The sequence below is a fragment of the Urocampus carinirostris genome, chromosome 3 (genome assembly GCF_059441175.1).
Source record: "Urocampus carinirostris isolate Australia breed hairy pipefish chromosome 3, RoL_Ucar_1.0, whole genome shotgun sequence".
Classification (NCBI taxonomy): domain Eukaryota; kingdom Metazoa; phylum Chordata; class Actinopteri; order Syngnathiformes; family Syngnathidae; genus Urocampus; species Urocampus carinirostris.
The window spans coordinates 62,360,882-62,384,615 of NC_142351.1; the positions used below are offsets into that span (position 1 = coordinate 62,360,882).

At 40.7% G+C, this 23,734-nt stretch overlaps 1 protein-coding gene across 1 annotated transcript in view; it reads right to left on the reverse strand.

The window, feature by feature from the left end:
• Positions 1-9,137, reverse strand: part of kcnd3 (potassium voltage-gated channel, Shal-related subfamily, member 3) — a 166,858-nt gene extending 157,721 nt beyond the window's left edge. Inside the window, exons 1-2 of the mRNA XM_088332896.1 lie at positions 8,775-9,137; positions 844-2,023 (exon numbers count right to left, since the gene is read on the reverse strand). Of these exons, the coding sequence (XP_088189022.1) occupies positions 844-1,946 (1,103 nt within the window). The 5' untranslated portion in view covers positions 1,947-2,023; positions 8,775-9,137. The remainder of the gene's footprint in view (positions 1-843; positions 2,024-8,774) is intronic.
• Between the last annotated feature and the right edge of the window lie 14,597 nt (positions 9,138-23,734).

The window sequence follows — 23,734 nt, forward strand, 5'->3', positions numbered from 1 at the left end:
AACTGGAAACAATGGTGTCATCTTTGCTTCCGAACTCATTTTTTGTCTCATTGCCTCGCTTTTCAACTCGGCCTTTTCTGTCCGACAGCCATCTCCCAAGTCTCTTATCGGTCGCGGATAAAAGAAACGCTACGACCATTAGTAAGAGAGAAGACAGGATCTTGATGGCTGCTCTGCCCCGACAGAGCATCATCGGTTCGAAAAACAGCTGTAAACTGAAGGCTGTTTACTCTGTCTTGACACAACCCGATCGTAAAAACAAAGTACAGTAGACCCATGGGATATGGCAATCCCCCTTACCGCTTTTTCACTTTACGATTTTATATATTTTAACGCACGATCGTCTCTGGGAAAAACTGCCCATGCCTAGTCAAGAGATTATCACGGGTTATACAGTACACTCGACCTGACATTTGAACTTTTTGATTTTGAATATGTTTTTCCAGGCCCTCTTTAACGCTTTTTCGCTACTACACAACATTAACAATTGTGTGTGCCCAAAAACGTATAAAATTCAAACTTCGTAGTGTTCGAGCATACTTTATGTAAAAATTTGTGTCTGCTATTGGTTGATGTCTTATTAAGATTCTAGTCTGCTATTTATCCGCGTCACGGAATTCAATGTTTTCCTTTCCAAGGTTTTATTTATAATTATCTAAAATCTTAGTAATTTATATCCACATGTATTACACATCAAAACAGATTAATGTCGTATTCCGGAGGTTGACTGTACATCTCAGAATCAGTTCTTGTGGTTTTCGGGGTCACGGGGGCAACAACACACAAACCCGCGCACAGCTGCGTGCTCGTAACCGGATAAAAAGGTGTCTGGTTGTCTCTTACCCAAGAGTCGTCATGGTAACGATGGTGTACCAGAAGGAAGCAGGGATGCTGGTGAATTTACTGGAGCTCGAACCTTTCTCAGCATAGAACATGACGGTAGCGAATATAATAATGGCCATGGTGAGCGAGAAGAGCAAGAATCCCAGCTCTGAGGCACAACTCTTGAGCGTGTAGCCCAGAATTCGAAGGCCCTGTGAGTGGCGCGAGAACTTAAAGATCCGGAAGACTCGGAAAACTCGTAGCGTCACAAAAGCGCCGCTCACGTCCTCGTTGTCCGTCATCACCAGGCCGATGTAGTAGGGCAAGATGGCCACCACGTCAATGATGCTCATTACCGATCTCATGAAGCGATAACGACTTGGGGCGGCAAATAAACGCATCAGGTACTCCACGGTGAAGATCATCACGCACGCTGTGTCCATGCAGAAGAAAGCTACAGTGTAGCGTTCGCCGCAAGGCACTTCTTTTTTGTTTAGCACTGAACCGCACGGGACTGTTTCCACCACGTTGGTGATAACTGATACGGCGATAAAGAACCCGGTGACGTAGTAGAAGACCAAGGCCATGGTGGAAGTGTGAGGGTTCTCAAAAGCCCGCCACATGGTTTCTCTGAAGGTCATATTCGGTAGCTTAGCATCCTTGTTGTCCTCCTGATCGTCCATCAATCGCTCAGCATTTTCCCGCTTTCGGTCCTTGTACTCTTCATAACAACAGTCACCGATAATCTCCGGGACGATACCGAAAAACGCCAGTTCTTCTTCGTAAGAGGAGATGCACTCATAGCGAGGATAATGGAGCTTGCCAGTGCGGTAGAAGTTGAGAACGCTACGGAATACATCGGGATCCCGGTCGAAGAAATACTCTTTTGTTTCTTCGTTGTAGAAGAACTCTTTTTCAGAGCTTCCGAGAAGAGTGTCCGGATAGCGGTCCAAAGTGTTCCTCCAGGTTTGGAAGCGACGTCCGCTCACATTTAGGATGATTAACTCGTCTTGGCGCTTGTTCTTTTCGGTTGGCGCCACGGGCATGGGCAAGTTGGCCACAGGCATCCAGCCGATGGCGGCCGCCCGGGCGAAAGGAAGCCAAGCCGCCACTCCGGCTGCCATACTGTCGCCGAGCTGGGGTGAAAGGGGGGACAGATCCTGCGCCTTCACGACCAGCTTGACTCCGGCTTGTGCGCAAACTGAAGGAAAATAAATAGCAAGGGAAGAAGAGGGGGAGATATGCGAGTTAAAATTAGTGGTGTTGATTAGACGTGGTATTGACAGCAGGAAATCAACTCCCTATGAGTGTTTCTAATGCTAAAGTTGTTAACGCCACAGCAATGCAAACATTAGCGATGACTAGGGCTGCAACTCACGACTATTTTAATGGTCAACTAATCTGCGACGATTGAAACTATAGTTGAATAACATTTTTCTTTGTTGAATTTACCATAAACTTGATTTGCTTTATTTATTTGTGTCTTTTTTTCACTTACTGCAGCTCTTTGAGACACTTTGTGATTAAGGGCTATACAAATAAAAATGACTTGACTTAAAAGAGCTCTTCTGTGCCTGTTATACACAAGGTTAGGTGGTTGTAGCATAATACCGTTTTTGTCCAATGTTTGATCAGTCGAAAAATATCACTCACCACAATCTCAAAACATTGGCTGCAATAGGAGTCAAACTTGGGTAACGAAGGTGAGAGTGCTGAATCCTAACCACTAGACCCTTAATGATATAGATGCGAAAGGTATTACATTTTATCTTATCATCGCACTTCTTTTATTCACGGTACCAAGACAAATGTTAGAAAATGGAGAAAACATAAAGTGATACTGAAATATAAATAAACACAAAAAATCTCGACATGGGAAAATACTCTTTAGTGAACAGTAATCCCTTACGATATTGCGGTTTACTTATTGTGGCTTTTCTATTCCGCAGATTTTCATTGTGCATTCTCGTTGGCTAAACAGAGTAAAATGCTTTTTATTGCGAAAAGGTTGGACCTCTCCACCCGCTAAACTTGCTCTGAAACCAGATGCAGGTCTTTGGCGTTCCCTAGCGGCTCCCTTGTGCTTTTTCAAAACGATAAAAGAAAAATACATGGTTTCTGTAGGACAGAACCAGAACGTAAATGCGGTTTTCCATAACAACTGCATGCTGGGGGCAAAGTAACATGTAAAGTAAAGTGGACTGGGTCATTAATCCATACAGTTGTGTAATAAAACAGCAAGATTATTTTTTAAATTATAATTTTAAAGAAAATAAATTATTTGTTAAAAAAAAATGTTTTAAACAAAATATAGTACTTTTGTATTTTATAAACAAATACTTGGTCCTGTAAATTGGGTTTGCTCTTAAGTATTAAATAAATGATAAAATTAATAACTAAAGGTTTCTAATCGTGGTGATTGACCATACACAGAATGTTTTTGGACCGCAACCCTCGCGAGAAACGAGGGATTACTGCATCTAAGGATGAAGCAAACTTTAAAAGACATTAAATTAAAAAAAATGTATGTGTATTGTGTTGTGTTCACAGATTATATTGTCAATACATAAGTTTAATCATGGCTGCTGTCATAATTGCCCTATTTGGAACACCCGAGGCAGCTTGATTGGCGCCAACAGCCCAGACAAGCTGATTGGTGGCCACACCCTTCTTCAGATTCAGATTCAGATTCAGATCTACTTTATTGTCATTCTAGTACACGTGTATACAGAACGAAATGTCGATACATCTGACCCGCACATTTCCTTGAATGTACAGATATAAGTAAAAGTTGTATTGTATTATGGCTACGTATAGTATTTTACCATAGTGCCGATAGTGCAAGAGGAGTAGCTAACCAGATGTGCAAAATGGGCAGTCAGGTTAACAAGTCAGGTAAACAGTAACATTAACACTGTAACAATAACGCTGTAAGTACAATAGTGCAGAGAGCAAATGTGCAAGGAGTGGCAAGCTATAAAGAACTGCCAGTAGTGCAAAAAGTCAGATTAGCAGCCGTTTAGATTTAGGTTAACTATATGTTAGATTGACCATTTAACAGTCTAATGGCCAGGGGGACTAGACTACTGCGGAACCTGGTGGTCCTGCACCGCACACTGCAGTACCTCTTCCCAGAGGCTAGCAGAGTGAACAGTCCATGATGGGGGTGAGAGAACCCCGATAATGTTCTTAGCATGGGATAGGCAGCGCTTCTGGCCAATGTCCTGAATGGAGGGAAGTGTAGTCCCGATTATTTTCTCTGCTGTCCTCGTTACCCTCCTCACACTACCCCAGTCGGTAGCGCTGCAGCCTCCACACCACACAGAGATACAGCTGGTCAGGATACTCTATATGCTGCCCCTTAAGCCCCCGACTTCAGTCAAACTTTGTCAGATTGTTGCGAGCTGTTGTGTTTCACTCAGTGAGCGTTCCCGTCCGACTTTGTCCCTGTTAAAACCTTTTTCCTGCCTGATTCCCGTTTTTCGATCCGTTTCCGAACCTGACTACGCCTGTTTTGCCTGCCGCCTGCCTACGACCACTATTACGAACTCGACATCGCCTCTGATTTTCAGCCCTGGTCAAACGACGTGCCATTCCCGCCTGCCTTCTTCCGACACGGAAGTGTCCCCCCCGCCTAGCTCGAACCCGCTCTCCGCCAGTCCTCGGATCAAGCAATCAAGCAAGCCTTACTCTCACTCTCTTTCAATAAAATCTGAGAAACGCATGCAATTGAGTCCTGTGTCCTGTGTTGTGACAGGCTGCATGTATTTAACGTCCGTCACTTACAAAATGTTATACTGATTTTTACACAAAAATATTAAGGGTGTGTGTAGCACACTAGTGCGTGTTACACATGAATAAATACGTTAGTTATGGAAAAAGAATGGGTTAAAATTTGAGTTGTTGATTAAACATTCTATTAACAGCGTAAAGTAATGTAAATTTCGGACTACAAGGTGGACCTGATTAGAAGCCTTCTGCGCAAATTTATGGGGAAAAAAGGTAACAGATTTTAGGCAGCAGGACTAGAAAGCTGTAAAAATTAACCAATTTACATGTATTTTTTACATTTACGGAAAATAAGCAGGGAAATGTCTGGAATAGGAAAAGTAAAACATTGTGCTGTGTTTAAGACACTTATTTGCAGTCTGTGAATCTTAATTACCTTGCACAGCAGTCAATATCAATTCAATTTTCATTACCATATCAATCCTCAAAGAAAGTGCAAGCGGCTGCAGTACCTTACAAACTTCTCTTACTGACAAATAACCGACCCAACAGCAGAATAATGAAAATGAAACATTTACTATACAACTAATAACTTTCTTTCGGTTCCCATCGATCATATGCACAATGAGTTGATTGTGAAGGCCCTAGCATGCAATGCTTGTCTGTGATATAAAAGGGTCCGGGCTGTCGTCTGCCCTGTGTTCTGATTGGCTGAAAACATCTATTAAAGTAAAGGCTGGGTATAATTGGATTGGGCTCAAGTATGGTACTATCCCAACAGCCTGTACACGGAATACACAGATTTTGACTGTTTCAGGTCCTTTTTGGAACACATCACCTGCAAAAAATGAGGGACTGCTAAACATTTGCAGTGGGTGGTTTGCTTGGGAGTGGTGCCTGGCTTTTGGTTACATCTAGTGGTCATATTTGCTGCAGGTCATCATTTGACGATGTGATGCTAATTTTCTCAGATGGTTCCCCTTAGCATACTCTCGCGGGACAGATTAAATCTGTTGGGGGGCCTGGTCTGGTCTGCAGGCAATGTTTGACACCACTAGTTTGTGACACTCAATACATTTCTATTCTAATCTATATTACGTAGTCGCAACACCGAAACAGACAATGTGTTTTCAGTGAAGCTCAAATTCAAGAAATAAATTGGTGTGGTGCGGGCTCTGCGGGCCTGTTGCACACCACTTCATCACTTAGCTGTTGCTGTTTTCAGAATGAGGCAGTTTCACATTTCGGTTTCTGAAATGGAAGACTGCAATCAGCAAACGTGTCTTTATTCAAAGCGCCTTTAATCCCCCAAATACTTCAAACCTTCCAAAAAGGCTTTTCCCCGACAGTTTTTATCTGCAAAAGCATCAGTCTGCAGAGATCTTCAGAGGATCTCATCGTTCCAAAGTTAAGAAGAGCCCCAAAAGAATTTCTAATCTCACGAGAGGCAGTGAAGTAAGACAGTCATCAGTAAGCGGAAATAATATGGGACAACAGTTGCATTCCCAGGAACACAATGTTCCTGAAAAATTAATAAATAAAAACCAGACAATAGGAGGCTGCCAAGAGGGCGACGGACGGCAATGTTGAAGGAAATGAAGGCAGAGATTTCTGGCAGGTATCGGCTGTTATATGCGACACCAATGTCAGCAAATCTAAGCTATCAGGTTGGGTGATGTTAAGAGTAAATTTCCCAAATGCATCTGGAATTAAATTGTATGGCCCAAGTCAACTGGACACTCAGCTTTTTGGCACAGCATTATTCTATAAAAAGAAGACTTTTAACCTGAATAAATTATTTTATAAGATTTGGAAAGTTTGCGCGTGAACGCCGATTGAATTAAGGGTAATAAGCGAGTTGATTAAGATTGTCATATTCCCGACCAAGTCAGAGTGTTTTAATCACAATACAATGTGTTACTTTACTGTACTAGACATATGCAAAGTTTACTGTAAATATTTGAACGTGTTTACTCCTTTAAAAAAAAACTTTGTTGCCATAAATTTGCTTCAGAATGAGAGAACTCTGTAGCCATTAGCAGCCAATTGTTACATGTAGCCGATGTAGCATGTGTATATGTATTTGTATTGATTATTGTGACTAATATGTAGAGTTGAGATAAACTACTTCAGATGAATTAGTGATATATTTTTCTCAGCCAAGGCATGTGTGACCTTCAGTATTGGAGCACTTGTAAATGTTTCAAAGTGATGTATTGTGCAAATGTTTAAATCTAAGCTTAAAACACACTTCTATTCTATAGCATATGAATAACATATTTTATGTTGACAATATCTGTGTATTATTTGTTATTGCAAGATACTGGTCATCCTGAAAGGGGGATTACCTCATGTGCTCTCCCTTCTCAAGGTTTCTTCATTTTCCTCATGTTGAGGTTTTTGAGTTTTTCCTCTCCCTCATGTAGTTTTTAGATCAGGGGATGGTGTAATAATAGTCTGTGGTTTGCAATAATCTGTGGTCTGTGCAGCCCTTTGGGACTCTTTGTGATTAAGAGCTATACAAATAAACATGACATGACTTGACTATTTTCCGCATTTTTCACTTTTTCTAAATATAGCATACAGTTAAAATAGATACATTATTGGTATTATTCCCCAGAATGATTTTATCGGTTATCAGCAAAAGTAGGAAAAAACAGCAGTCGTGCATCCCTAAAAGATTAATTCAATTGAGTAAAGAAAAAAATGTCCCCCTTCTCATCAATATTGACCTGTTTTGTTACTTTTTACATTGTATTCCAATTTTTTTGAAAAGGAAAGTAGTATACAAGTAAGTATTGATTGATTTATCAAATGATTGATAAAATCAAGCTCTTTTTAGCCAACTATTTTTTAGAGACACGTCAACAAGGGTTGTATAATGTTATTGTAATTGTAAATAGACACAGATAAATAGGATTGCATTATTCTTGAGTTCTTGTTTATTTTTTGTCTAAATACAGCATGCCGTTTTAGAAATAAAGTGAAAAGTTATCGGTCTAAAGGCGCAGGTTTGTATCCGTTATCGGCATACCTGTCAACATGTACGTTTTTGACATACAAGGTACGTTTATTATGCATTTTAATACGTGTACGACGTACAAGAAAATCTGTACGGGAAAACAAAAATTTGTAAATTATGGGTACCATCCGGTATACACCGACTATCACAAAACGGCATATCAATCAAGTCAAACGAGTTCGCTGCGGTAGACTTTATCTCTGTATCGTTTTTTTTCGTTACAAACGAAGCGAGCGGTTCGATGCTACTGTGCGCATGCGTCTGCCGCCTGGGGATTTCATGTCGTAGTTGTCTAGTGAACCAGATTTTTCGGCTCAACTCATTAGACGGTTCACTTGCTTTGATGCATCATATTACGAATTATTAAGTTGTAAAAAGAAGTTAAGAAAAAAAAGAAGTATAAAAGAAGAAAATGAAAAAAGACAGGTTTGTGTTTATCCCTTTAATCAGTATATTACCAACAATAATTTAATGCAGAAAATGAATTAATAATTTGAGTAAGAAAATGTATTATTCTACTTAATTATATTACTATGTATTTTTTCCCTCTACAGTGAACGTCCAAGGTACTTCATTTTTTTACTTTTTTTATAATAAACCTCATTCATGTCGAGCAGCTCAGTATCTCACAACAAAATCTATCATTTATATAGAACTTAGCATGCATGGTTCAAAGGTTATTGTCATCATTGTCAAATATATATATATATACATATATACATATATATACATATATATTATGTATATGTTACAATATATATGTTAAAACGAAACACATGTAAAATATAACATGTTAAACTACATAAATAAACACGTTTGAAAAAAAATACGGTGTAAGATTTTTTTGTATTTTGTAAGGGAAAATACGACAGTTTGTAAGGGTATGCAGCCGTGGAGGTTGACAGGTATGGTTATCGGTCAAAAAAAACAAGTTACCTCCCAGTTAATTTCCTCCTTGTACTTAACAAAAAGGCATTTGAACAGCGTGGACACCCTTTTTAGTGTATAAAATATAAAGCTGTCATATTTTCTGATTTCTTTGAAGCAAGGTGCAAGAGAATGGCCCAAACCTGTTGAATTTCACACAGAAATGGAGCCTGCTTTAAAAAAAAAAAAACTGATAAACACGGATAGCGAACAGAGCTACCGCTGTCAATTTCGATTACTTCACAAAACCAATTTTAACCCAATTTCAACTCACCGTCCGGATATCCTCCATCCAAAAAAGGTGACCTTCTCCCACGGCAGTTTAGTTACTTTCAAGTTGTGTTCCTTTATGTCTCCTTATAAGGCGCGTCTGTCAAATGGAGCGGGGAGTTAGCTTTAGTTGAAAGCGGTGAAAAAACGAAGACGAGCGGCGTAGTGTAGTGTCGACGAGGAGGGCGCAGAGCAGGTCGACCACCAGCTCACTTTCCATCCCGCTCGGCGGGGGAGGGAAGGAGGGAAGTAAGGGAGGGGGAGTAACTAAGAGAAAGCGCGCCGTCGGCCGGGGACGAACGCTCAATCCACGGCTTGGCGACTTCAGCACAGTCGTTGGAACAGAGCGAGAGGAGGAGGCGGCAAAAGGGAGGGGTAGTCCGCGCACGCGCAGACATGCACACCTTACTTTACTCACTCCGACTCCCTTTTATTATCAAGTAACTCATTTTGATTTGTAAATTCAAGAAGAACAAAAAACAAAAAGATTTTTGTTTCCTTTACTGCAGTGGTCACTGGGTCGGTACTGGGTCGAGAGTCGTTTGATACTGGCCGCACAGAAAGAAAAAAACAGTTGCCTTATTTTTTTGTTTACACCAATAGTGTATTACCCTATCTGATCTATGATCGAAATATACAGAATTGTTGACCACATTTGCACAACACTTGATGCAACAGGAATCAAACCCAGATCACAGCAGTGAGAACTCCTAACCACTGAACCAATTACGAAGAAGATGTTACAGGAAAAGGCTTTAGACGTTATCTCATCATCACACAATTTAACTCATTACCAAGTTGTTGAATATAAGGGTCATGATTAAAATATTTCATTGACAACGTAAACTATGAACACAATACCAAAATGAAGGACAGATTAATGCCCTTCTAATTCCCAGTTGTCACCAGATACACCAAATAGTCATTTCCCTCACCATGCTTTTTTGCGTTTATTTATCTCTTTTAGGATGATATTCAGTTTTTCCATTCTCTAACATTCATCTCTGGTACCATGATTAAAAGTAGTGCCTTAATGAGATAAAAATGGAATGTTTTTTCCAATGGCATCTATATCCCTAGGTGTCTAGGGATTAAACAGTGAATTTAGGGATATGATTATTGTTATTATAACTAAAGTTATCATTTGGACTGACATTAACCCGGTTTGTGGTACAGAAAAGGTTGTGGACCACTGCTCTACTATATTTATATTTCTGAAACGAGGTCGGCAAAGGAGACAGGCAGGTAACGGGGCAAAACAGATCGCTTAACAGGCAGGCGAAACGGGGCTGAGTCAGGTACGGAAACAGGTTGGCAACAAGGATCAGGCAGAGAAAAGCTGGGCTGGAACAGAGTCTGACATAAGAGATTACTGAGCTGGGGGCAACAGTTCGCATAATGATCTGATGGCTTCCTCTTGGAAGCCGGGGGTTTAAAAAGAGTGCACACGCCAATCAGCTGTCCGGGCTGTTGGCGCCAATTAAGCAGTCGCAGGTGCTCTGAATCGGCAATCATGACAACCTAGCATTGTGGACTAATTATTCACTAGAGGTTGCAGTATAGGCCACATGCGATGAGGTTGGTGTCTGGTGTGGCAGTCAGATTTCCCAATAAATTAACCTACGTCTTATTCATCATTTGATTGCCAGGGGTAAAACAAAATATATGAACTTCCTCACAGGATAAACATGTTTTTGTTTGTCTTCTGATAAATTTGGGGTACGTCATATGAGGTCCTTAAAAAAGTTGAACGTTAAATATTTTCCTAATAAGTATGTATTAACAATGCCTAACTGAGCTCAAAGAGTCCTTGTGCTTCAATTTACACTGCACCTATCTGCCTAAATTACATATTTAGCAACACATTAGGTTGGAGGAATGGTGGTGAAAGGAGTGATAGAAAGTGATGTCCTGCTTGTCTCTGCATGTTTGTTATCTTGTTTCTATTTGTTAGTGAAGCATAAAAATTTTGAAAGTAAGAAAATGTCAGTTTCAAGTACAGTGCAAACGCCCAACCTTAACCCCAAGATGAAAAAAATCAGCGCTTATTTGAGTGCATCTAAGAAATGCAGATCTTTGCAAGAACATCATAAATGAGCTAACTGAGGCTGCAAATATGACACAAGCCAGGATATGGTGGCAGAGAGTACAAAAATTCCACATTCTGTACAGCTCCTTTGACATGTAACTATCTGAATAGAAGCATAATTAAATGGTTTTCCCCCATTATGAAAAAAACATGCAACACAAAAAAAAATTGACTGCTTGGCTTGACTTGCTGATAGCTTGCTAATACCATAACTAATTTGATTTTTTGGGGCTGAGGTGTCACTGTTGCCCTCTGCCATGAGGCAAAAAATTGCAGGCCTAACTCCGCATCTGCAGATGCGCAATACAGTAATACGATACATACTAATTGTATTGATAATATTGATGAAATTATAAGAAAATCCAACAATTTTATAAAAAGAGAATCCATAAATTGAGTTAAATAAGAATGCCCTTTAACACCGAATAAAGGTAACCGTTTAAGTAATTTTTAATTTCCAGCATAGCCTCACCTGTCTCCCCTGACTGCACATCACTGCATAGTATCACAGATTGAAATATTGCTTATACTAAAATTTTTTGTACTCAACCTGTCATGATTACCGATGTGAATCACCTGTGCCCGCTCATTTGGCGCCAACCGCTGCGGGCTCTGATTGGTTCCCTGCCCCTATTTAAACCCAGTCCTGTCAATCCCCTGTTGTCAGTCCGTCTGCCAACCTCTGTTGATACAAGGCAAGCCTTTTTTGACCCTGACTCTCGCCTGTCCTGTTTTTACTCCTGTTTGTCTCCGGCTACGACCCGTTTGGACCCCGACCACATCTGCTCTCCCGTCCCGACTTACGACCCGTTTTTGATTCCGACCATGTCTGCCCTTCCGTTCCGGCTTACGACCCGTTTCAACCCCGACCACGTTTTTGACCTCCTGTCCCGGCTTTCGACCTCTTGTTCCATCCCTGACACCGCCATTGCCCGCCACGAAAGATCCACTCCTGTATTCGGATCACAATCCAGTTGCAAAAGCGACTTGCTTCCCGCGTCCAGCGAGCACCGAATGGCGCTGCTCTTCCTCTTTCTTTCAAAAAAACTGTGAGAAAACGTTACGCGATTGGGTCTACCCTGTGTGCTGGTCGTGACACAAGCATAACCTGTTCAGGAATTGGTGTTCGACCATTGAATTGTTAGAGTACTGAAACATGTATAGGTTTATATACATTATATGCACCACCTATCCTCAGCAGGGTCGCGGGGTGCTGGAGGCCATCCCAGCTGTCTTCGGGCAGTGGGCAGAGGATACCCTGAACTGGTTGCCAGCCAGTCGCAGGGCACACAGAAACAGACAACTCACTTGCTCATTCACACCTAGGGACAATTTAGATCGGCCAAATCACCTGACATGCATGTTTTTGGAATGTGGGAGGAAAACCGGAGTGCCCGGAGGAAACCCACGTAAGCGCGGGAGAACATGCAAACCCCGCTCAGTAAGACTGGTAGCTAGATTTCCGTCCAGAGAGGCGGTGACATCATTCCGTGTAAAATGTTGACAAACATGGTGACCGATAAGGAAAGGTGTTACTGTCTTCATGATTAGACTTTTTTTTTAATCTGAGTCAATTAAAAAAAAACCACAATGCCCCACGGAAGCCCAAGAGGATTCCAGTTTGCAAAGTTTGCAAGCCCACTTTCATTTTTTTTTTTTGAGGGGACAGAAGGAATTTGGCTAGCAATAGGCTTTGTAAACTGATAAAATCCCTTTAAGTGACAAGTTTACCCAGTGTTTTTTAAATACAGCCGCCAGGTAATGTGAGGAACTAGCAAAGGAAATTAAGGAGTTATTAATTCGTCTCTATGCATGTAAACGACTCATTTGGACTGCTCCAATATTCTGATTCCAATCGGAGCATTAATAGCATGTAAACATAGTCATTTATTACAGTCCAAAGAAGCATCATTTATTAAATCTCTAAAACAGCAAGACTGCATTATTTTTTTCAGTTCAGATCTGTTACGTTTTACCACCTGGTGAAGTAAGTCACTCCTTTTTTTCACTTATTGACAGATCATGGCACTTTGAAATGATCAGACATGGCACTAATCACTTATTATCATCATCAGTTGTCAATCGTGTTTATCAACAAATGGTTGAGGACTGACCTTCGTTTTCTCCTTCACGTCAAAGATAAACTATAGCTAAATTGGGCATGTCATCGGGAAATTGTTTTTAATTTTGAGCTAAACTTACAATTAGCTTTGTAAGACCACTTAGATTTACTTATCGTACAATGCGGCGCTCGTTATTAGTAATTTGATATGCCAGAATAGCACAATGACTCAAAAATGTACGTGCTACAATAAAAATAGACATTGGCATAATATGTGCCTCTTCTCCTCAACAGTTCTCTCCTTCTGTTCATCATCTCCAAACATTTAACGATGAGTCATAAAAGAAAAACACACAAGTGAAAAAATATCAGCGTCAATGAAACCAAACTCGTAACTTAAATCGGTACGGTCATAAGATTTTTTTCATTAAAGAGCAGTGGATTTTGAGCTGACCAATGTTGGGAATTTTTACATGTCCAGTGGACCCAGGTTACAGCGTCTACGCCTTGCCATATTTCCAGTTTGTAGTGTGGAATAAGATGTTTTTCGGAACCTCTTTAAGGGAAATTCAATTTCATTTTTACTTTCCATGTACTGTATATTTTGTCACAATGTAATTTAATCATATGCATGTATATTACAAATAAATAGTACTTAGTATATACTTTTTGTTGTTTTAGAATTTTTACCTGAGGTACGCATTAGCTAATTAGCGTGGATTCCTGTCCCCCGCTATATAGCAATTTCCCTTTGCGATCCCCACCTCAGACTGATGTTGTATCCAAGTGGTCCTACTAAAAAATATGGGACAAGAAATTTGACTAACTTGTGAATTTTTTCCCACATTTTATGAAAGCGTGATCAGATGTATGCATTGCATGTCCTGAACTTGTGTTCGTTCTTTGCACGCCAAGGTCATGGATGCCAAAGCTCATGAGAATAATAATTGAAATTCTTGTGTAAGATTGTGGTGATTTGTATTCATACTTCGTCACTTTCTTTACACATTATTCACTGCTTCGCATGACAAAATGCAGACCTAATTGAGTCACCTGGGACATTCTCACTCTTCGGTCTAGTCCATAATCAGTAAGGTCGATGTCCCCCTACGTTACATGTAGACTGACTATACGCAGTTCGCTAGTCCATGGTCAAGGGTGGTGTACTTTTCACACAGTTTTACTTAGTAGTTCTCTAAAATAATACTGAATATTTGCTTAAAACAATGCACAGTCTACAGTTAAGTGGCTAACGTGAATTCTAGGAGAAGGAAACAGAGGGGGAAAAGTCATGATGACAAGCAACAATTGCCTTTTCCATTAAAGTGTAAAATTAAGTCTTGTAATAAGGATGCAATTAACAATTACTATAGTGGCTAGTGGCAAATCATCGTCTTCTTCCAAGTGGCAAGCCATAGACTGCAATCAAGTGGTTACTATGAGTGGCTAGAGATGCAAACTGTGGGAAAAAGGCAACAAACACAAGCGATAATTGTCCTTTCCATTATAATGCCAAATAGCAGTGAGCCATAGCCTGCAGCCAAGTGGCTAACATGATTGGCTAGAAAATGAAACTGAGGAAAAAATAAAATGTATTTTCCATTAAAATGTCAAATTAAGTATTGTAATAAGTAAACAGCTAACAATAACAATAGCGGCTAGCGGCGAACCATAGCCTGCTGCCAATTGGCAAGTCATAGCCTGCAGCCAAGTGGTTAACATGAATGACTAGAGAATGAAATTGTGGTAAAAAGCACAAGCGACCAATGTCCCTACCATTTTAGTGTCAAATCAAGTATTGTAATAAGGAAGCAACTAACAATAACAATAGCTAACATGAGCTAGAGAAGAAAATTGTGGGAAAAAGTAAAAAATGACAGGCAACAATTGTCCCATTTAAGTGTTAAAGTCTTGTAATAAGAAAGTGGCTAAAAATAACGGCCTATGGCGCCTGAGAACAATGGCGACCAACAAGGCCGAAAGCCACCGCCTTGTCCCCACATCGAGGAAACATTGCAAAACCAAGCCATGGTTCTCATTTTCCCCATCCCTCAGCTGAAGGATGCGACAAAACCGGATAGAGATTTTTCTGAGATTTTTTTTTCCCTTTCCAGAATGCGGCCATCCACTCCCCACCTCCTACACCCGCGTTCTGCTTTGACTGACCCAAAGGTAGGCAGGAAAGGACTTCACAACAAACTTTTTGGTGCAAAGAGGCGAATAGTATTTTCTTTCTGACACGCTATGAAAGAATTCCTCGTCCTCTAAAAAATTTTATTGTTTTAACACTGTTTATGCATCAGTAATTTTAGTTGCTTCCGAATTTCTTCCCCCGTTCCCACTTTCTAAGACTGTGAGGGCTTGTGTTTGTGATTTAATATTTATTGTAATGTAAATAAACGTAGTTGGTTAGTATCCAACACGTGGATTATTTATTTGTGTGTCTCTAATTTTCGTTCTGGACTGATTAATCATTATCCATATCAATGAACTGAAAAATTGAAAGCTAAAATTCAAATATATATAGAATATTGCTTTCTTCATGATATATGCTAGAGACAATATGAGGCTATGTCGAATTAATTCGGATGGGAAACCGTTAGCACTGCTGGGCAAATCGGTAACCACCGAATTAGATTCTGAATTAGAGGTAACATCTTGTGCCCGGGCCCGAACCCGGCCCGTTTTTCGGGCCTAAAATGTCAATCATTTTGTCAAGCTGGTAGGGCTTCTCTCGTGCTAGGTTCGTTTATTTATTTATTTATTTATTTATTTATTTATCTATTTATTTATTTATTTATTTATTTATTTATTTATTTATTTATTTATTTATTTATTTATTTATTTATTCATTTATCTTCGTAGATAATCTGCACAGCATAGATTTTAGTTTACTCAAGTAATTATTTAGACAATGAAAAGGCTTATCAGTTTAACTCAAAATCACTAAATCCAAAGAAATGTTCCTCCTCGGTGTTGGGGTAAAAGACGCGGGGCTTCCTCCTTCCCCCTCCCTCACGTCAGACGTCGTTCCTGTTTCTTGCCAATAGCCTACGAGCTTTATAAACTTTCTTTCTGCTATTTGGCAGCTTGTAATCTGCAGAATTTGATTTTCTTTTTGGTGCCATTTTGTTCAGTTTCACTATCATTTGCAGTGCGTCACCAAAAAAGCACTTCAGCTTCACTTTGATTTAATGCACGCCACACTATTAGAAGCTACAGTGACTTCACATCTTTGAGAGGAGGCACAAAAAAGAGAGGGGACGCACACATTTGACTGATAAATTTTGACTTTGAGATCATCCTGTACGTTATAATGTCATATTAAGCCTTATAATCAGGAAGAGGGAAATTATATTATTGCACAGGCAATGTATTAGTGGGTGTAAAATGCTCTGCTATGCGAGTTATCTCCAGACAATAAAGTATGACTAATTTGGTCGGATGCGGTACAGTAGGCACGAAGATACATCCGTTCTAATGTGGGGATTGTAAAGTCAAATTATTGTGTAACTAGCTAATAGGCCAGATAAAAACATTCAATTAATTAATCTTATAAGTCTGTTGAATATACAATTATTTGATTAAATAACAAATGAATATGTTAAGGAAGCATTATTTCTTTTACATTTCCATAATTTTCCTCATGTTGACTTTTTGAGTTTTTCCTTGCCCTCGTGTAGGTTTTAGGATGGTGTAATAACAGTCTACAATAGTCTGTAGTCTGTACAGCCCTTTTAGACTTCTTGAGATCAAGGACTATATAAATAAACATGACTTGCCTCGAAGTGACTTGAGCTGGTGCAGAAGAGTAGCGAGTGGATGCAGAGAGGGAAGGAGGGGAAACAGAGCATCAAAGTTAAAACATACACTTTTTAGGACTGTCATCCTCTCAGAGGACTTTTTTGCTTTAATGACTTCATAGTTTTTTAAATAATCCAGAACATTGATTGGTTATGACCATATTCCTTAGTGAAGGTAACAAAGTTTGTGCCTTCCTCATACTTCTTGATGATTGCAAGTTTTGTTTCCACAGTTGTCATGTTTTTAGTTATTCCTTTAGCATCACTGCAATTATTGGGACCCATAGCAAATAAAATACACTAAAAATCATATAGAATTGTATCACAATCTTTGAAAGCAAATGAGATCCTGAACTGATGCCCCCTGGGCATCCTGGAAGGGAGATTTCCACTTGTGAGACCCCTTGTCAAGGTTTCTTTTTTCCTCATGCTGAGTTTTTCCTTGCCCGCATTTTGGTTTGAGATCAGGCGATTGTGTCATTGTAATCCTGTGCAGTCCATTGCGACATCTTGTGATCAAGGGCTATACAAATAAATGTGACTTGACTAGAAAGATAAAAAGGCATTGTGGGGAAGGAGTTCAGCCAATGGCATATGAGTATTTTCGTCATGCTGTGATGCAAACCATTAGCAGAAGAACATCTTATATGATGCTGATCGAATGCAGACGGGCAAAATAACTTGTAGATATTATATAGTGGGGAAACTGCTGTAACTTGAGGCCTCAAAAACATTTTATTCCACACTGTAATTTGAAAATGCTAAAACAGACTATCCGTTTGCTAGTGTCTACTGTATTGTAAAGTAGGCATTGAGGCTAGGACCTTAGCTCGGCCTTTTGGCTGAGAGTAAGTGTCCCGCCTCCTTGGCTTTGCAGCGTATTATGGAATGACCGATAACGGATAATGGATAATCAATAAAGAAAATAGTAATACTCTGATGCATTGGTTGAAGTTATCTACGTATACATCAGTGTTCTAAATTAAATGCTGCCTTTGTTAAGAGAAGCCAGTGCTGCCAGCAGGATTGGATGGGTTACTTTAAAAATGTAATCCGATACAGTTAATAATTCCCTGCTGAAAAATATAATCAGTAACGTAATCTGAATACTATAATATTAATTTAACTGGTAATTTAACTGGATTACTTTGGATAACTGTTGGAATACTCCAATATCAAATATCCTAATACAAGACGAAAATATATACAAACAAAACTACTAAATTTACTATACTAAATTTGTAACCCTGCAAAGTAATCCCATTTTTTTAACTAAACGCACCTGTAATTTTATAACGTCTTTTTTTCTGTAGTTGTAACATAATACAATTAATAATTATTTTTTTTGTATCCTAATAATGTAACGTCGTTAAATGTATTCGTTACTCCCCAAACCTGGTCACCAGACTGATGTCTCTGTCTGTACGGAGAAAAGCATTCAAAACATGTCCACCTCCTTTCTAAAAGGTGTCATGTCAGACTGGGTATATTTATGCTGTTTTCCAATAGTCTTGTAATAACAGTAATACTGTAATAATACTATACAAAACCACTTGTAGTTGAATTTTGCAACACATAGCCTTCAACCACCACAGTAAATTCTATTGTCTTGCTGTCAAGGTACTCCCATTGTTGTTCAATCAATGTGTTTGTACATGTCCTCTGTTCTCTTACTTCCATGATTTGTTCAGTAATAGCTAGTTAGTCTCACAATATATTCTATTGTCTTCTATCTGCTTTTGTTCATTTAGGGCTAATTAGTGTCCAAGTATATCCCGTGTTGTCTGTGTTTCTTTTTTGCAGTTTGAGTTACTCATATTTAAGCGCATATTTTGTTGTATTCTTCATGTATTTCTTCAATTATTGCTTGTTTGCCTGTTTTTGTCCCAGTTTGGGAATGTTTCCTGTGTCGTCTTCCTTTTCTGTTTTGTTCGGTTAGAGCTGGTTGGAGTTGGAATATTATGTAGTTGTTCTATCTTCCCCGTGTACAGTTTGTACAGTTATAAGCAGTCAGTGTCCCAACATATCCTGTGTTGTCTTTATTTCATGTTTTTTAACTACAGCTAGTTACTGTGCCTGTATTATATTTTATGGCCTTGTTGTCATGTGACGCTCGTTTTGTCCAAGTGTGGGAATGTTTCTTGTATCATCTTACATTCCTGTTTTGTTCCGTCAGAGTTGGTTGGTGTTGGAACATTATGTAGTTGTTCTATCCACTCATCTGTAGGTTCCATAACTCTCCCTACTTTATTGTTTTGTTCAGTTGAAGCAGTTGGTTTTCCACCATATCCTATTATCATAAGTGGTGTTCCATCTCAATGTTGTGGCACTCTCGTACTGCCCACGTGTGGAAATGTTACTCTTACTGTTTACTGTTCCGCCTTCCTTACCTGTATTGTTTTGTAACAGATGGGTGGTGTTGGAACATTATGTAGTTGTTCTTTTAGCACTTTTTTGTTTTGTCCACCCGTCGAAATGTATCTTGTGTTGTCTCATTTTTATGTTTTGTTCTGTTAGAAACGGTTTGTGTTGAACCATCATGTATTTCCATTCACATGTGATTTTGTTCTCTGTGTCCTCTTTCTTTTTGTTCAGTTAAAACCAGATGGTATTCCAAACTATTGTATGGTATATTTGTTTCATGCTTTTGCTCAATCCCAGCTTGTTAGTGTACTTGCATTATATTTCATGGTTTCATTCAAATTACATTCTAATTGTCCTGTCCATGTGTTGATATGTTTGTGTCTTGTTGTCCTCCTTTCATGATTTGATCTGTTAGAGTCGTTTGATTTTGGAACAATATCCAATTCTACTTACGCTTGAGTATGTTCCCTACATCCTGTTCCTTTCGTCTTTTGTTCAGTTAACACTAGTTGGTATTCCAACTCATGTTTGTTTCATTTAGATCTAGTTAGTGTTTTGATATGATGGAGCAATTGTGTGTCATCAAGCCTGTGTTTGAGGAGATTTTATGTCTTTGATTTTTGAATGGTAATTTTTTTTATAAATGTTTTCTAAATTATAGATATTATATAGCTCTTTTCAAGTAACTGAAAATCTCACTAAGCGCTTTACAATGTGCTTCACACTTAGCCATTCAAAGACACACACACACTTACACTCAGTTAACTCAGATAATAGTTAACTTTGTTGTTCTCTCGCAGTACGTTATCTGATACTGATTCAATTTTCTGTAAAATGAATCCTAATCTAGAATCTTTTTTTGTGTCTTCATTTATAGCATTTGTTTCTCCAATCATGCCTAACAAAGGAAGCCTGTAAACGAAATGTAAACTCTGCTTTTATTATGAAGAACTTAGACAATGCAATTGATCATTTTTCAGTCCAATCACGCTGGCGTGTTTCGATGAATCGGCGTGGCCTCGTTAGCCTTCTTTTATTAGATCTCAAACGTCATTTGGATGAAGTTCAGGTGCTTAAGAATCATTCCGACAATTCGCTTTCTCCAATTAAGCACAATGAGAAAGACGAGCTTTGGAAATAAATTGGCTTAGCGTAAATCAGTCAATTGCTGCTTTGTAAGGCCCATCAATGTAATGAGCTATTTGGATGAGGCAACATTGTCAAAGACGAATGGAGAGTAGGGGTTGCCTCACTTTTCTTCATCATAAATTCCCTCGGCTAAAGATCTGCACATTTGTTTTGTCTGATGGTGGATATTTACTGCTTGATAGCATTTTTCCTGTCGTTGGATACAGAGGAGCCCCGGAATGGAAACCAAATGCTTTATTAATTTTAGTTAAGCATCTGTGAAGTCAGACTTTGAGAAAAGCTTTGAGAGATGCTTTTATTCTCTTTACCGATCAAAAGGTTTTGCTTCCCAGAAGAGAAACCACCTACATTGGATATTACCGAATCTTACTGCAATATGTATTCTGCGTAGCACTATTTAGTTACTCTATATAACACGCTACAGTGGGCATTTGCACGTCACACTGGGTATTTGTATATTGTATTCTTTTGGCTTTATTATTGTACTGTTCTCAGCTCAGGGATGCTGCTGGAAATGTGAATTTCCCTTAGGGGATGAATAAAGTATCTATCTATCTATCTATCTAAACAAAGTCTTTTTTGTGGTACTTAATATTTATCAAATATATGTAGTTATGATCTAAGATAACATTTTGTGAATCCCGAAACACATCTTGTGCATTAAGCATACTTCTTGTTGCCAAACAAATAATGCTTGCGATACAAGACCAAATTTTTCATTGTGGCAACCCTGCAAGAGTTCAGTAGAAGAACCAATTCTGATCGGCTGTTATTAATCTTATCATCCGAGAAGCAAAAGGTCCGATGAAAGTCCAGGAATCCATGTGGTTTTAAATGAGACTATTGTATTCTTAGTAGTATTTGTCCGTAGTATCGTGACGTTGAAATAACTAAAAATATATTTCTTTAAAGTTTCATTACCTCCCCTTCAAATGCTTCTTTCCTAACAGCAAACTGAAAAGCTGGTTAATCACAATAAGGATAAACTCCACTACAAGTATTAATAAATACTTTCTCCTAAAGTGACAGTGTGTAATACACCACTGGAGGATGTTGCACCTTAGACGCAAATCAGAATTTGTCAAGTGTCAGGACCCTGAATCACGGAACTCAGCTGTGGATGCATGTCATGATTACCCAAGTGGAGCCACCTGGGGTAATCATCTGACGCGCGGGAATGCGCTCCCTGATTGGTTTATGTTCCCTTTTTAAGCTCGCTACGCCGAGACCTGTTTGTCTGAGGATTACTTCTGTACCCCGTAAGACTCTCCCGATTACATGTGCCTTCTTGTTTACCTGATTCTGCCTGCCTGCCTCCGATCCGACCTGCCTCCGATCCGACCTGCTTCCGTCCCACGCTACGATCTTCTCTTCAGTCCCGGTAAACTCGACCTGCTTCCGTCCCACGCTACGATCTTCTCTCCAGTCCTGGTAAACTCGACCTGCCTCCGTCCCACGCTACGATTGGTTACGTCTTCCGAAGTTGTCTTCACGTCGTTGCTGCTGCTGACGTTCGACGGTCATCACGTCTCCCGCTAACCCTTACGCTTCCCCAAATAAGGAATTGTACGAACGCTCTGGGGTCTCCTGCTCTGTTCTGGTCTTCCCTGACAGAATCCTCATACCAGAATGGACCCCGCGTTCGTACATGTGCCCCCTGACGACTATGAAAGCCAGAACCAGCAGCCCAATCCCCCTTTAGAAGGTGCAGTTCGGCAAGTCATTTCCGACGTGGCGGAATTGGCTAAGCAAGTGAGTCAGTTACGGCTCGAGTGGGATCTGTTAGGTCGGGACTGGTCCTATCTCTCCAAAGTAATGACCCATCAAGCCACTTCATCGGCGCCCAACACTGACCGGCCACCTTCGGCCTTTCCCAGTTCATTCAGCGCAGGATTCGCTTAGCCGCGAGTGGGCTCGCCAGAAAAGTTTGGGGGAGATCCCGCTCAGATCCGCCCATTCATAGTAAATTGTAGATTAATATTTGATCTCCAGCCCCGCAATTTTGCTACGGAAGCAGCTAAGGTAGCGTTTGCCATTAATCACCTCACGGGAAGAGCGCGTCTTTGGGGAACGGCCGCCTACGAGAGAGGTGCTACGGCGTGCAAATCATTCAACCTCTTGGCTCAAGAGCTGATTAAGGTCTTTGACTCTGGTTCCTCATCGGTCGACGCGGCCCGCTCGATCATGAACATCCGCCAGGGGAGACTTTCCATTGCCGACTATGCTGTCGACTTTCGTACGCTAGCAGCACAAAGTGATTGGAATGAAGAGGCGCTGGTCGACGCCTACCTCCACAGTTTGTCCGGTTATCTCAAGGATGAATTAGTCTCCCACGCTCCTCCGGCAACACTTGACGAAGCTATTGACTTGACCGCCCGGATCGACCGTAGGGTTCAGGCGAGACGCCGAGAGAGGGAGGGTCCTAGCCAATCCGTCACCAGGCAAGTTCAAGAAGCTAATAATGTACCAAACCCCCGGGTTCCGTTCAGCCCCATAGTAGAAAGGATGGAGGTGGACCAGGTCCCGGTCATCCCCATCGAAGAAAGGATGGAGGTGGACCGGGTCTCTCTTTCCCCCGAGGAACGCTGGCGAAGATTTGTCAATCAATTATGTTTATACTGCGGTGGTAAGGGACATCGCATGGCCACCTGTCCGGTAAAAGGCCAACGCTCGTCGGACGTAAGGGGCGTCCGATTGAACTCAGTCCTTGTATCTGCTCCCAAAGACGCTAAACCCGTTATCCAGGCTTCTCTCTTCCTCCCCGATTCTACGCAGACATTCCCAGCCCTGATTGACTCTGGCACTGAGGTAAATATCCTTGATCTGTCCCTCGCACGCAAAATGGGGATACCTGTTAAACCCCTTCCTAATCCGATATCTGCTTGGGCTTTAGATGCTACCTGTTAGGCACCGTGTCTCAAATAACTGAACCCATAGAATTACAGTTGTCTGGAAATCACCAAGAGAGGATCCGATTCCATTTGCTTCACTCCCCGAGCCAACCCCTCGTTCTGGGTCATCCATGGTTGGTCCAACACAACCCCCATTTCGACTGGCGCACTGGGTCGATACTAGAATGGGGCATGGACTGTCACCAAACCTGTCTGCGAGCCGCTCCTGACCCGGGTCACTCTACTTCCACAAGAGCTTCACCCAATCTGTCCAAGGTACCAGTTCGTTACAACCACCTACGGGAAGTCTTCTGTAAAGCTAAGGCCTCTTCCCTGCCACCCAATCGGCCTTATGACTGCGCAATGACTCCCATGCCTGCCTGTTCGACTCCCATGCCTGCCTGTCCGACTCCGCGGCCTGCCAGTCCGACTCCGCGGCCTGCCAGTCCCACTCCGACTCCGACTCTCCGGCCTACCAGTCCCACTCCGACTCTCCGGCCTGCCTGTCCCACTCCGACTCCGACTCTCCGGCCTGCCTGTCCGACTCCGCTGCCTGCCAGTCCGACTTCGACTCTCCGGCCTGCCAGTCCGACTCCGCTGCCGGCC